We start from the raw sequence: 13,317 nt of genomic DNA on the forward strand, positions 1-13,317 counted from the left end.
GAATTAAAATATGGAAATAGCATAGTAGAAAGAATGCTCTGTCGGCCAGTTGCCTACAGTAGAGATTTTATTGCCCAATGAAAATGTTGCTTTCAGCTTCAAAACCTCAAGTATGTCTTTTTTTCCTTCTGTTGCTTCACGTGTACTAAATATATATTTTTAAAAAATAATAATAATGAAATACAATTTAAAAAATGGGAGAAACACTTTTTTCTTTTTTTTGGGTTGAGCATTTTATGCCAATTTCTATTTTCAATTACAGCAGATATATATATTTTTATTTTATATCTGTAAACTGTCATGAAAGAAACGCCAGTTTCACAATGCTTCTGTGAGCTAATACAAATGGTGCCATGAAAAATTCTGGATGTCATGAGCTCCATGTCGTGACTCGATAATGGGAGGAAAAATTATAAACATGCCACTATGAGCTTGACTTTCCATACAGCCAAGTCTCACTAATTTACAACCCCAAGCCTGTTTTGAGTCTGAGAACCAGGGGACCCAAGTCCATGGCTGACTGCTGCTCAGTCCACACGGCATGTGCCCCCTATTATGCCAGTGGCATGTGGTGGGCTAATGAGATGGCAGGTCCTCACCGCTCCTTCTGGCAGAACATGTGCAGAGCCAGCAGGCGTCCACACTGGAGCTCCTCCTCCTTCAGGCCAGGCTCTGTGAGGTCTCCTCTCCTCCACCTTGCACTTTGCCTCACAACTCAAAGAACCACCGGGATAATCAGATGGAGCTGGGAGATCCATGTTCAGACGGTGAGTGGAGGTGGAAGTTGGCACCTGGAGCTGTCCAGGTCTGAATGCATTCACCAGTGCTGGAGCTCCTGTCACCTCTCACGTGAACAGACCACAAAATGTTTTCCAACAAAATAAACATATTTTCGCACAGCAATAGTGTCTTTCCAGAGATGACCGAGGCACCACAAGTTTTAACTTGGAGGATGAGAAACTACATTCTTAACTGAAAAAAAAACAAAAGTCCTATAATTTTGCAAGCTATTTAGGACATCATCTCAAGTCAAATCTGTCTTTTATTGCTTAATTTTTTTGTCGAAACGCAGGGTCAATTTTTATTTGCTGTCAAATCCGAGTGATGGTTTAAAGCTTTGCAGCAGGTTAAAGCAACGTCAACAGAAGCCTTCGAGAACCAGCCGACAGTCGACGGTCCGTCACAGGCCCTGGTTGTTTTCAGGAGCATTTTAAAGCAGCAGCTCTCCCTGAGGTGGAGGAAGAAAGACGTCCAACGTCCACTAGCGTCACCACAGGAGTGGGGGAGGCAGCGGGAGGCCTCCTGTCAGATGGCAGACGTCCACTGGAGCACCAGCGGGACTGAATCAAATGTCAGTGTCCAGGATGAGTCATGAGCGTCCATTGTGATGGACTGCAGACATCACAAAGAGAAACTTGAGCACACAGGGAGAGATATCAATCAAAATGTGTACAGCAAACTGCAGACACGCAGCTAGAATGTTGAGTCAGTGAGTGGTGAGAAGTGAAAGTGTTGTGGAGGCAAATGTATCATCACAACCAGAATAAACTGGAGAAGTCAGGCCACCAGCAAAACCCTCCAAACCTGGAAACACAAACGTCTTCAACAGATTGTGTGGGAATCAAAACCCCTTCAAAAGAAGCAAAAAGACAATTCAGTTTTTGCCTTATATTTTTATAAAAAGCTTGTGTGACAGTAATACAGTTGCGTGTCACTCTGACGAATGGTTCCTTAGCAAATAGAGTCAATAGTTGCTGAGAGCTCTGCACACTGTTACACCTTCACCTTGTCCATGCTGATGGTTATGATGGATCCTTCGTCCTGTTTGGACAAGCTAGTCGATGACTGACAGCAGGAGTGTTGGTGGTCTTTCCAGTCCTTGAACAAAAGGGAGCAGAAACAATGACAACGTTGTTTATCAATCATGTTTTTCTGGTTTCTTCTCCTCATCAATATTGTCACCACCAGGTATGTTAAATTGTTACTTTAGTTTAAATAGCATTAACAAGCAGTAAAAACACTTGGTTATAAGCTTCATAGACATTTTTTGTGAATTAAATATGACCTAAAAGATGAATTCTTACTTTTCTTTGGCAGAAAGTCGAGCAGTAGTTGACCTTGTGACAGCCGGTGCACTCGCTCAAAGCAGCGCGGCCGCAGTTTTCACACTGCTACACAAATACAGAGTAATATTGTTAATATTCACAGGTGATCTGTACACTGGGCATAAGCAGCTTTCACAGCGTTTTCACCTCCTTCTGCACTCCATGACTCTTCAGTCCCGCGGCGTCCATGGCGGTGTTTTTGGCCTGCTCAATCAGCGTTTTCAGCTGCTGCACGTTGCCCATCAGCGTGTTGGCCATCTCCTCCAGATACAGCCAGGTGTTCTTCTGACCCTCACAAACAGTCAGCCCCATGCCGCCCACGTCCATTCCTCCCACCAGCCCCGCCGACTGAGACCCCATGGCCATCTTCACTTGGACGTGCTGCGGTGAGACGGCCAACGCCGGCAACGCTGTCAGGACTGGTAGGAAAGAAAGCAATTTCTCACTATTGTTTTGCAATAACAAGAGTCATCGACACCAATACTGTCACGCAACCAGTGGCCGTCCCTGGCTGAATTACTGCCCCTCCCAATTGAATAGATGAAACTTGACTTTTTTGAGTGTAGTGTCATTTTGCACTATATGAAGTGTCTCAATCCCAGTCTTATCAAAGCCGTAGTATAGCAATAAAGGCCATAATGCTCAGTTGAGCATCAAGTCACATGACTTTGCAGGTGTATCATGATTCACAAGGTTGCTGGTTTGTGTCTGGCACATTTCTCTTGTGCATTTATTTTTTTAATTTATGCATTTTACTGTGATCTTGAGCAAAACATAAAAGTAAATAACAAGGTATTCACTGTGTTTTTAACAACCAATCAATAATCCCAAAAGATCCTAATAAAACATATGAATTTCTCTCAATACCAGTTTAGCTAACAACGTGAACAGCCTGAATCCTGCTCCTCCTCCCTCCGCCGCTGGGGCAACAATGCACCCATCACCTGCAGTTTCTTGGATGAAAATCCAATAAAATAAATAATAAAATAATAAAACAATAAAAGAATCAGAAAACTACCGGAAAAGTACTGGAATATATTGTTTTACAATGTTCCGCTCAGTAGGTTATTCAAGTTGCATCTGGACACAAGAGGAGTAGGAGCCGGAGCGCCACTACTGATGCCGTGATTCATCTCCTGTCCCGTAGGTAGAAGCTTTTTGGCTCACGTGGAGCCAGCACATCCAGGTGAGTGTGTCAGCTCCTCCATAGGTTGGTGGCCTACATATGCCAACAGTCTGATTACACTCCTGTGGTGGTGGTGTGGACGCTGAAGGCTTCGCCAGGACAGCGCTAAAAATAACCAAACATCAATCACAGACCCCCAAACACGTCCTGAGGAGGACGTTTGTGCCCAAACACTTGAGAGGGCAGCGTTCCAGTGGGGGTGATTCGCATCAGGTCAACAGAAATAAACAGCTGAAAGAGGAATTCACACACCTCGGTACTGCCGTGAGAGAACTTAGCTTTTTTAAACAATAAAGCCGGGCTCTTTAAGCATCTTATCTGCGAGCAGATGGACTACCATAATAATTCATTTAGGTTCAAAGCTGAGCTCGGTCCCCACAGTCTTGTTTTATGGAGCTGTAAGTGACCAAATGGTGCATGAGCTCACAGCTGCTGTCTGTTGCTATACAGTGTAAGGAGCCAGTTAAGTGATAAACAGTGCAAAGCCTCTACTCTCTCCAACCTTTGGACACTGACCTAGACTTTTAATGAGACGCGTCATCAGAACCTTCAACATCTCTCTACAGACCTCATCAATCTCAGGTGGTCGGTTTTTTTAAACTAGCCCAGTGACCTCCGCCTGGGTCATTGATGTTGACCATCCCTCCCTCCATATGAGGCTGGACTATGGACCAGAAGGAGTGTATTCCCTACATGTTCCATACACTGTGTTAATAATGGTAATTGATCAGAGCTGGAACCTGATCCAGGTGTGTTTACTTGAATATGCCACTACGGTGGTGGACACGAGTAATACACCAAGTGTATTCTCTATACACATTATTTTTCCCATATAGACATGCATTTTTTACATTACAAACATTGTCTTACATGGTAGAAAGAACATAGGGATACTAGAGTGGTGTATATATCTCATAAAAGCAGTTTTTTATTAATTTTAGTGAATTGCTAACATTGGACTGGAAACTTCAACATCAACAGCTTTAAAACTCCAAGATGCAACACTTCTCCAACTGTTGAAATCTTTGTACAAGCTTATGATTATAATAGTTTGACAATGGCACAATAAATCACCGCGGTATATTCAAGTTTTTATATCATCTTATTTAAACTAAAGCTCTTTTAATGTTTGTTGTTTGTATAACAATTTCAGTTTTACAAGAATTTCAAGTACATTCAGAGTAGTGGAAACCCTGGCCATTGTGTAGTGAAACACATCCCTGAACAAAAGCAAACAGATGCTTTTGTTTGCTTTTGTTCAGGGCTTCCTCCATGTTTGTTGTTGTTGTTATCATCCTAGCTGCCACGTGTCTTGTGCATCAGTGTGATCAGTGGACCAGGAACTCCTGCACTGCGTTGAGAGCAAACTCACTCCACCGACTATCGAGTGAGAGACTGCGCCGAACATTGTTGTTAGATACTACATATCACACAAAACCTAAAGTCACTTTTGATGCCAGTGGTGCTCACACAGCACTAAAATTTTCTAAAAATCATTCAAATTCACAAACATCATATCTATAACATATTTCAAACTTGGTCAGAAAAAACGATAGGAGTGAAATTTACTACAAAGATTAAAAATGACCATTTTTATTACTGGTACTGTCAATAAATGTCAAAACATCCTTGAATGAATCTCCTCACACACACTGTAATAATAATAATGTTTTGAGAGTTTACCATCCTCCATCTGGAAGGAGCAAAATTAAAAGCAGCCTAACTATTGTTATTTGTGTCCACCCCCTTTTAGTCTCAAACAAAGAGAACTACTCCATATGAACTACTTTATATCTATATTTATATGTAATATCTCTGTTTTTCTCCTGTTTCGCGGCATCACATCCGATTCCATCAACTTTGCGGTATGGTCAGTTCCGGGGTGGCACTTGTCATCTACCCTGTCCTTGGTTTCCATGGACAAGATTTCCAATACAGGGGTGTGTCTTTGGTGATTTTCCGCACTGACAGTTAGAAACCGAACTGATGGACTGATGGATGATCGGACGCCATTTTACAAGGTGTATGGTTTGCATTTTCTCTCTGTTTTGAGTCAGGATTTGATCGAATTTTGTCGCTGTAAATGTTGATTTCTACGCCAGAACAAGAAAACCTTGGAGAATTGTACTCCAGTCGAGTTGCGTTTAAGATCTTGTTGAGTGTAGTTAGTTTTCAGAGGAAAACTTGGGGTTAGTTTGGGTGCACCATTGCAAAACAAAAATACATAAATCAATAAAGTCAAGGAGTCATTTTATATTAAGATGCTGTCATTAGCTAAGTCAGCAATAAGCTATTGAGAACTGAGCCAGTGTATCAAAGCCACTTTGAACATCGGGGGAACCTTCCCTTTAAGATTTCTAGACCACATCTCCAACCTGAGCTGGCAATGCTCTGGAATTCCTCAGTGAAGTGTCAGTCAGGGATGTTTGTAAACACTCTATTGTCCCTTAGGTCCTTGAATCTCAGCAACCAGGGCCACCTCAATGAAAAGTGATTTAAAAGCTCGTAAAAAGCGATCGAAGGTCAAATCTTTTCAGATAAGCACGTTCACATGAAGCGTTGACGGATTAAAGTCAAACGTCACTTCATCTTTACACTCCAGGCACAGCCTCACAGCCCAGGCCCAGGGTGCCTCATTAACCTTGGGGTGAAGGACAAATGGAAACCCCTGACAGATGGTTCACTGCAGTGAGTCAAGCCCCTTTCTTTTATGAGGAAAAGTTAAATTATTAAACCGAAAACATGGCTCACAATCATTTGAAGTTACTGTGGCCCCAGGCAAATGAAAGGAATTCAGTGTTTGTGTCTGAGCTTCCAGGAAGAAACTCTCAGATGGCGCTCTACAGTGTCCACATCCGCCAAGCTGCTTCCTCCGGAGAGCTCATTACAGCGGATGGAACCGGCCAATCAGCGAGCTGCACTGGTACTTGGAAGGCAGCTGATAGGATGATGGATTGGCTGCACATCATTGATGAGGTGAAATGTGCAACAAGATCATATGACTGGAATAGGAAAAATCCTTCAGCTTTCACTGAGGCTTCATCTGTAAAGACATGGAACCAAGAGAACTTGTGTTGAGTTGTTGCCAACTCAACACAACTTTGTTGCCACAAGGAAAATTCCATCCTCTCCATCCCAAAAATCTTGGGAACATGTGACCTTAAAAACAGTTTCATTTAATTCATGAGAAAATTCAGAGAAAATAATATTCAATATTCACCATTGTTGCATTATGTGGAATGGTTGTGAGATCTAGTCTGAGAGAACTGACGATGCTTTCATGTTGAGAGGAGTGACACTGGGTATGAGGAATACTGGACTCCAATGAGCTTCATGGATGTTGTAAATGAGGAAGACGAAGTGAAGTAAATGACAACGATAGGAGTGACTAGTGACGATGCTAAACAAGTCAAAGTGGAGGAGCCGGAGTCCAAGCCTCAGAGGACATCGATCAAATGCATTTGTGCGTTGACATTGCTCTTCACCAATATATCCACCAGGGGAGGAGTCCACAGGCAAAGGTTTATAACAAGGCCAAACATGCCAACTGTCATATCGGGTAGTAACAGGTTACACCACGGTTTACAGAGGTATTGCTCCGTTTGGTCTGTATCCATAATCTTTGTGGAAACATGCAGAACTACAGGAAAAATTCACGCAGATGGCGCTGTCTGTATCCACATCTGCATGTAACATTGAGCACAAATGGGCCTATAAGCAGTCTCCCAACTTTGGCTCAATGAAGTTGATCAATCAAAAGATTTTTCACTCTCATAGCATGACACTAGCAGTCTGCGGTAGTCAACTGCAACTTACTTGTTTTTCAATTCAGTTGTTTCCCCACTATTAAAACCTTTTGTGCTTTAGTTAGTACAATGTCAAATCCAAAATGTAACACTTCTATCATCTAAAGTAAATGTTTAACTAGCTATGAAGTGTCCTTCATCAACATTTATATGGGAAACCAGTAAAACCGCGCTCCTATGTTTTTCATTGGACATTTGAATTGAAAACACTGACAACAGAGGGACGTTATTTTCTAGTAGTTTCTTCACAAATGACAAAGATCAGTGATCTGAGAAAGTGCCCTTTTGGAGAAGCCTACTTTTCTTTCTTCACTATTAAATTCTTTCTCTCTCTTTGTCAACAATTCCGCCCACGTGTATTTTTGTTTCTGACTGGGCATTTAACCTGCTATGCATCAATATCATAATAATTTTATGTATAATTTTCTTTCTCAAGCTACTGCCAACAAAAACACTGTGCACACGCCAGAATAAGTTATACGGCCAGCTCTGACATGAACTCAAATCAGTGGTAAAACTAAGTTTACCCAGTTGATAGTAAAACAACGCAGCAGGCCAACTAGTCCTAATGAACCTGTTTTGGCCGCACTAGTTAGTGATAAAAAGGAGGTGATGTAATTAATAAATTGACCAATCCATGCAAGTCGTGGTAATGGGCTGTACCTGCAGAGCTGGTGAAGACTTCACTCGGCGCTGAGGTCTCTGAGATGATGGCTGCTGCAGCGTTACCAGCTTCAACAGTTGCGGCGCGGTCAAAGGTCAGTGTACCCTGAGTGGTGATCTGCCCTGATGGGGACACGGTAACTGTGGGAAAGAAGAAACAGCTTTGGTACAATCTTTACAGGAATCTTTTGAAAAATCACAGAGAGTTTCTCTATTCTGTAACTTCAAAGATGCTTAAACAGGATTGTGGGCGACGTACATGTGGTGCCCGGGGATAGTGTGATGTTCTTAGAAGAGGGGACCTCTTTTTTGACTGGAATGAGAGGCGGATCATTGTCCTTCTTCCTCCTCTTGTAGGGGACAAAGAGTCGGACTGGACCAGTCTGCGCAGGGAAAGAGACAAAAACATTGTCAGGTGGAGTTGAATTCAAGTTTATACAATGGCAGCTCGACTTCCCATAGAAATGAATTGAATGAAAATGTATTGTTATTTAGTTGCTCTTGCAAATCCAACATTTTATCCTCCCCGCTGTCTCAACTTATTTTCATGTCTGGTGTGTTCCTCAGCACGATGGCAAATGTTAAATGACTAAATAAATAAATGTGATGTCTCCACAGCAACCTAACTATTTACAGTGGTGTTCCACTGTGGGGGTCAATGGGGCGTCTATAGCTTTAAACCTGAATTTTAGCTCAGGTTTAAGAGGCAGAAAACATGGTTCTGGGGACACTTGCTATTCAAGATATCCCTTTTGTTGGAAAAACATATTTACCATACTGATAGGGTCAGGCGTCGGGGCTTCACCATCCTTCTGAGACTGTTGATGAAAACATAAAGATCATGATTCAACAGACATTTAGGTTTAGCTTACAGAGAAAATTAAATTTCTAAAGGAAACCAAGACAGTTGTGGGGCGCTGTTGAGCCAAAAGACAGAAAGATAAAGAAGCAAGCTAAATTGAATCTATACAAGTTAATTTTCTATACAATTCATTCAATGTACGTCATAAACATGCAATTTTATTTTTTTTTTATACTTTTTTAAATTGGTAAAAGTGCAATGCAAAATGGGGAAAACATGTTTCAATAGGAAGACAAGAGTTCTAAGACCTTAGAATGAACTGTCCGTGATTATTACCAGGATGAAAACAGATATTTTTCTGGAAGAGCAAAAGCAGTTGAAAACCAAATCTGGGCCTCAACCAAAAAACAGCCTACAGTCCATGTTTAAGAATGGTATGATATCATCAACAAACCCACCTCGGTCAGGTCGTCGCAGCAGGCTCCACATGTACACGAGGCAGCATGGGGGTTCAGGATGCGCTCCTGAACACATAAGGACTCACACTCACTAACCTTAGCTCAGTGAATGGAATATTCCCAGCTGAGCAGTTTTAAAAAACAGTAACATCAATAACAATTAAAAATAACAAACAAAGTATTTTTTATTTTCAAAATGAAAGCAAAAATTTGACTCTGACAACTCGAGTTCATGACCACGACTGATGACCACAAGTACAACAAGTAAGTTAATATTTTTTATGCACTCAGCTTATCATCACCGGCTGTCACAGACTAACACACTGCAGTAAACAATTCCTGGTTGTGCTACCTGTATTAGGCACAGCAGAGGGCGTCCTGCGTAGCGAATGCTTCTCTTCCAGTCCTTGCTGCTTCCTCTTCCTGACAAGGTTTCAAACTCTGTGGGAGTCAACCACTGTTGGTTGTGTTTGATGCACCGGCCTTTTCCACCTGCAGACACATTTCAACACTTCAGTTGCGCTTCTAATATCTGGGGGCAATGTTTATTGCATGTGTTCACGAGAACAAGACAAGAATTAAATTCACCTTATAAAAACTAAAATGTCAAAATGATATGATACAATGCAATGCCTGTACAAACAGTATCTTTTAATAAAATCAAATGACAAGGATAATTTTGTTTATCTTTTTTATAGCTTGGATCCACTCATAGGGACATTTATTTTTTTTCCTGATCATCTACTGCAGAAAATGTATACAACAGACAGCTTGTGAATAAAAATATATACATTCATTATCACATGATGCAAAACAATTTGCAATGATTTAGCTGCGACAGAAATATATTTTTTTCCATTTCATTTCTCTCTCTGTCATTGCGTGTTTCTATTTATTACATTTTTTCCATATTTCCCCAATCACTACCACTTGTTCTAACAGAGAAATCTGTGAGCATGGATTCATACACTGAGTGGCAAAGTTGGCTGGACAGTCAAGAGATATTTGATACCGTTCCAGGGGTTTCTCCCACTGCTGCTTCCCACAGTAGAGCTCACTGATCCATAAGACTGTTGCAGTGGTGCGATCAGTCAACCCTCTACTGTGGAAGAAGACCCCTGCAATACGCTGCAAGCTTCACATACTGCCACCCACTGTGACCAGTGTGGCTGCTCCTCATGTGAATTCACATGCAGAGTTTAGCAAGCAAATTCTGTATCTTTTGTTTCCATTTTAAACAGCAGTTTTGTGTCACGGCTTCAACTTCATTCAGCTACAAAAGATGTCAATTAGCGCCAGTGAATTCATTCAAACAATCCCATGAATTTGATCTGTATCACCTGATCCCAGCCTGTTCTTGTAGAGAACACCACTGGTGCTCCTGCAGCGGACCGGCAGCTCGTTGTTGTGGACTGACGGGTCCCAGTTGTACTTCGAGCCATTTTCATGGGACTGAGCTAGCGGAGTGGGCGGAGTTTGCCGACCTGCAACAAGCACAAAAGGTCATGTGAATTTCACTTCTCTTTACCGTCGACTCAAATGCAGCCCAACATCCTTCAAAGCTGACATTCTCCTGCAGAGATGTAGGACGCCGGGAGCGCATTGTGATCGATTGTTCCACGCTCACACAGTCGGTATGAAACTCAAATGCTCGCACACTTCACCTGTAGTTAAAGAGGTTGTCTTGAGACCGGCAGCCTCCACAATGCTGGCATCAGCGTGGACTACAATTAGAGTTGCTTTCTGGGTACCAAGACCTTCACTCAGCTGAAGAGTTGTTCTCCCACTCTGTGGACAAACAGGCATATTTCACTAGCAGTGACATGCTGGTCCAGAAAGGTGAAAAAAAGGAGTCCTCAATTTTGAGTCCATAAAATTACAAAACCAAACTATCAGTAGGTCTCCGAAAATAAAGAGAGCGTTCTTGAAGTCAACAGGAACATCAATGACAGAACAATATAATGCAGTTTTCAAAACATGACGAAATAATTGTTGTAAGAAAAAGGAGAAGATCTGATGAGCTCAGTGGTTGTGTTTGGTACTTTACCAGCATGTGTTCTGGAAGACTCTCTGATGCACCAACTGTTGTGAACACACTGTCGCCGGCTGCATGCACACCACCCACAGCCACCGCTGTCACATCTGACCAACAACAAAAGTCAAAACTATCATCAGGGATAACAACATCGATGAGCAAAATATTTCTCTTCGCAATTCAACTAGTAATGACTATTAACACAATCGCCCCAAAATGTCAATATATATATGTCAACATATATCAACCTGTGATAGTTTATTTATTTCGAATGAAGATATTTTTTTTATCAAGTTTCATCAATTTCGCCCGTGTTTTTGTGGTGATGCTTTAAATTCTTTATAAGTTTTAAAATGGAGAAAAAGATGCATGCTACTAGTTAACAATATTACACAAAATAGGTTGTGAGTTAATATTTACAGTTAAGATAATTGTGGGATTGGCTTGTTTATTTCTTTTGTATGAGAAAGCAATATATATTTTTTGAAACGACAAACAAGCTGGGTTGAAAAGTGAGGTGGATACCAGGTGCTACTAAACTCTAATGCATCTCTATTACAAAGGCAGCTAAATGCTAACAACAGCCTTGCCTGCGAAAGCCTCGGCCTCGTCAGAGTTCGGCAAGGACTCGGCTCCCATGTCGATGTTTCCCGGCTCCGCCATTACAGCCATCGTCGGCACTTCGGCCTCCGATTCGGTATCCGAATCTACTTGCCCCACCGACGGCTCGTCGAGGGGCGGTTTCTCCAGTTCGAGTGCCTTCGTGGCCGACTGCGCTTCGTCCATTCCTCTGCCGACAAGAGCCGAAGCCAACGAAGCAGCAACGAGGCCGTCTGCAGCCGAACAACGCCGAGCTCGGCCCGAAGCTAAGAGAAGGCGCTCGAAGAGAAACTGACGGGTTTGTCTTGTTAGAAGAAGACAAAACGGCTGATATTAAAAGCACCAGATGAAAAAAATTACCGGCGACGTGTCAGAGCAGGACCACACTGACTGTTTAATGTGCGATGGCACTGTACACTGATGCGCCCGAAAACAACCGAAGCATTCATTGTACCAAAACGCCATCTACTGGCCCAAAAGTGTTAACACATTCACATGAAGCGAGAGAGTCAATAAGTCGACTTCGAATTTATTGACAATAATTATGACAAAGTAAAGAGGAATGGACGTCACTTTTGGGAAGGTGTGAGGGGGAATTAAATCTGTGAATTGAACCAGGAAACAGAGTGATAATACGGGTGATTTGACTGAATGGTGCAACTTTATAATGATTTTATACCTGTTTAAACTATGCTAGCGCATGATGTCTTAAGAATCCACATTCACTGTTGTGACAGAAACGTCAAGAAAAGAAGGGGGAAAAAGTAAGACACAGCTCATTCACGATTTTGGTCAATTTTGTATGGTTAAAAAAAGGTAGCAGCAATTAAAGCTTGCTGAAATAAGTATCATGAAAACGTTCCCTGAGAAAATACAGCTGAATAAAATGCTGAGAACTCAAAATAGGGAAAAGAAAATTGATGTTTTGATGTATGATCCTTTTTTTGTTTTCTGCTTGTTACAGCATTATAAAAGCTGAGAGCAGTGTTCTGCGCCTTGCCTTCAGATTAGGTAGATTACATGGTCATATGAAGCTGTATGAAGAGGCTGAGGATGTGGGTAGATGATATTATGTTTCATACTGGAGACCAATAACTTGGAGGGTTTTTCGAACTCCAAATTGTCCACATATGTAAAGGCAAATTCACTGCACCATTTTGGGTCCATATTGTGAACATCCTCAAACTCTTCCTGTTGCTCCAACATACTGCTTAATGTTCCTGTTTATGTCGGCAGAGTGTTTTATTGTGCTCACCCCTCTGCTGAAGGAAAACTGATGGCTGGTGAGCAGAAGTTTTTACTTCTGTTATTTTCCTCTGTTGTAGCAGTGAAACTTATTTTTCAAAGTAAATATATTATTTCTTACAAATGCTTTGACTGTTATTTTAGCCTCGAATGAGGTATGCTCTTGGGATCAAACGTAAATGGACAGAAAGGTGAAGAGAAGAGTGCAGACAGGGTGACTCTCAGGGTTGATGTGTGACAGTAGTGTGGCCGTTAGAGTGAAAGGGAAGCTCCATAGGAAAGTACTGAAACCTGCCACGATAGTATAAGTATGATATTGTTAAGTATCAGATCGCTGTCATAGCCGTCTCATTCAAAATAAAAACAATTTGGCGAAATGTATAAATGAAACTGAATGATGTCAAATATAACGGTTAA

The 13,317-nt window shown here is 41.7% G+C and overlaps 1 protein-coding gene across 2 annotated transcripts; it reads right to left on the reverse strand.

The window, feature by feature from the left end:
• Window positions 1-1,669: 1,669 nt before the first annotated feature.
• On the reverse strand, window positions 1,670-12,053 carry deaf1 (DEAF1 transcription factor). Of its 2 annotated transcripts, none has more exons than XM_053885854.1 (12): window positions 11,646-12,053; window positions 11,068-11,162; window positions 10,685-10,808; window positions 10,361-10,504; window positions 9,373-9,512; window positions 9,021-9,086; window positions 8,534-8,578; window positions 8,020-8,143; window positions 7,761-7,901; window positions 2,253-2,524; window positions 2,085-2,168; window positions 1,670-1,878 (listed from the first exon to the last, which is right to left on the reverse strand). In XM_053885854.1, exons 1-12 carry the CDS (start codon window positions 11,839-11,841, stop codon window positions 1,774-1,776), a joined length of 1,536 nt encoding a protein of 511 aa, XP_053741829.1. In that variant the 5' UTR covers window positions 11,842-12,053; the 3' UTR covers window positions 1,670-1,773. The 2 variants fall into 2 exon arrangements, with proteins under 2 accessions (XP_053741829.1, XP_053741828.1); XM_053885853.1 differs by having other exon boundaries at window positions 2,085-2,171.
• Window positions 12,054-13,317: the final 1,264 nt, after the last annotated feature.

The sequence above is a fragment of the Synchiropus splendidus genome, chromosome 14 (genome assembly GCF_027744825.2).
Source record: "Synchiropus splendidus isolate RoL2022-P1 chromosome 14, RoL_Sspl_1.0, whole genome shotgun sequence".
In the NCBI taxonomy this organism is placed as follows: Eukaryota; Metazoa; Chordata; class Actinopteri; order Syngnathiformes; family Callionymidae; genus Synchiropus; species Synchiropus splendidus.

What these genes read in the sequence shown, in the direction of transcription:
- deaf1 (XM_053885853.1), bottom strand. Translation starts at nt 11,841, where the DNA reads ATGGACGAAGCGCAGTCGGCCACGAAGGCACTCGAACTGGAGAAACCG. An exon ending in GCTGCGACGACCTGACCGAG is followed by an intron (nt 8,579 to 9,020) that starts GTGGGTTTGTTG and finishes TTTCATCAACAG; the next exon opens with TCTCAGAAGGATGGTGAAGC. An exon ending in AGTCTTCACCAGCTCTGCAG is followed by an intron (nt 2,525 to 7,760) that starts GTACAGCCCATT and finishes CTTTCCTACCAG; the next exon opens with TCCTGACAGCGTTGCCGGCG.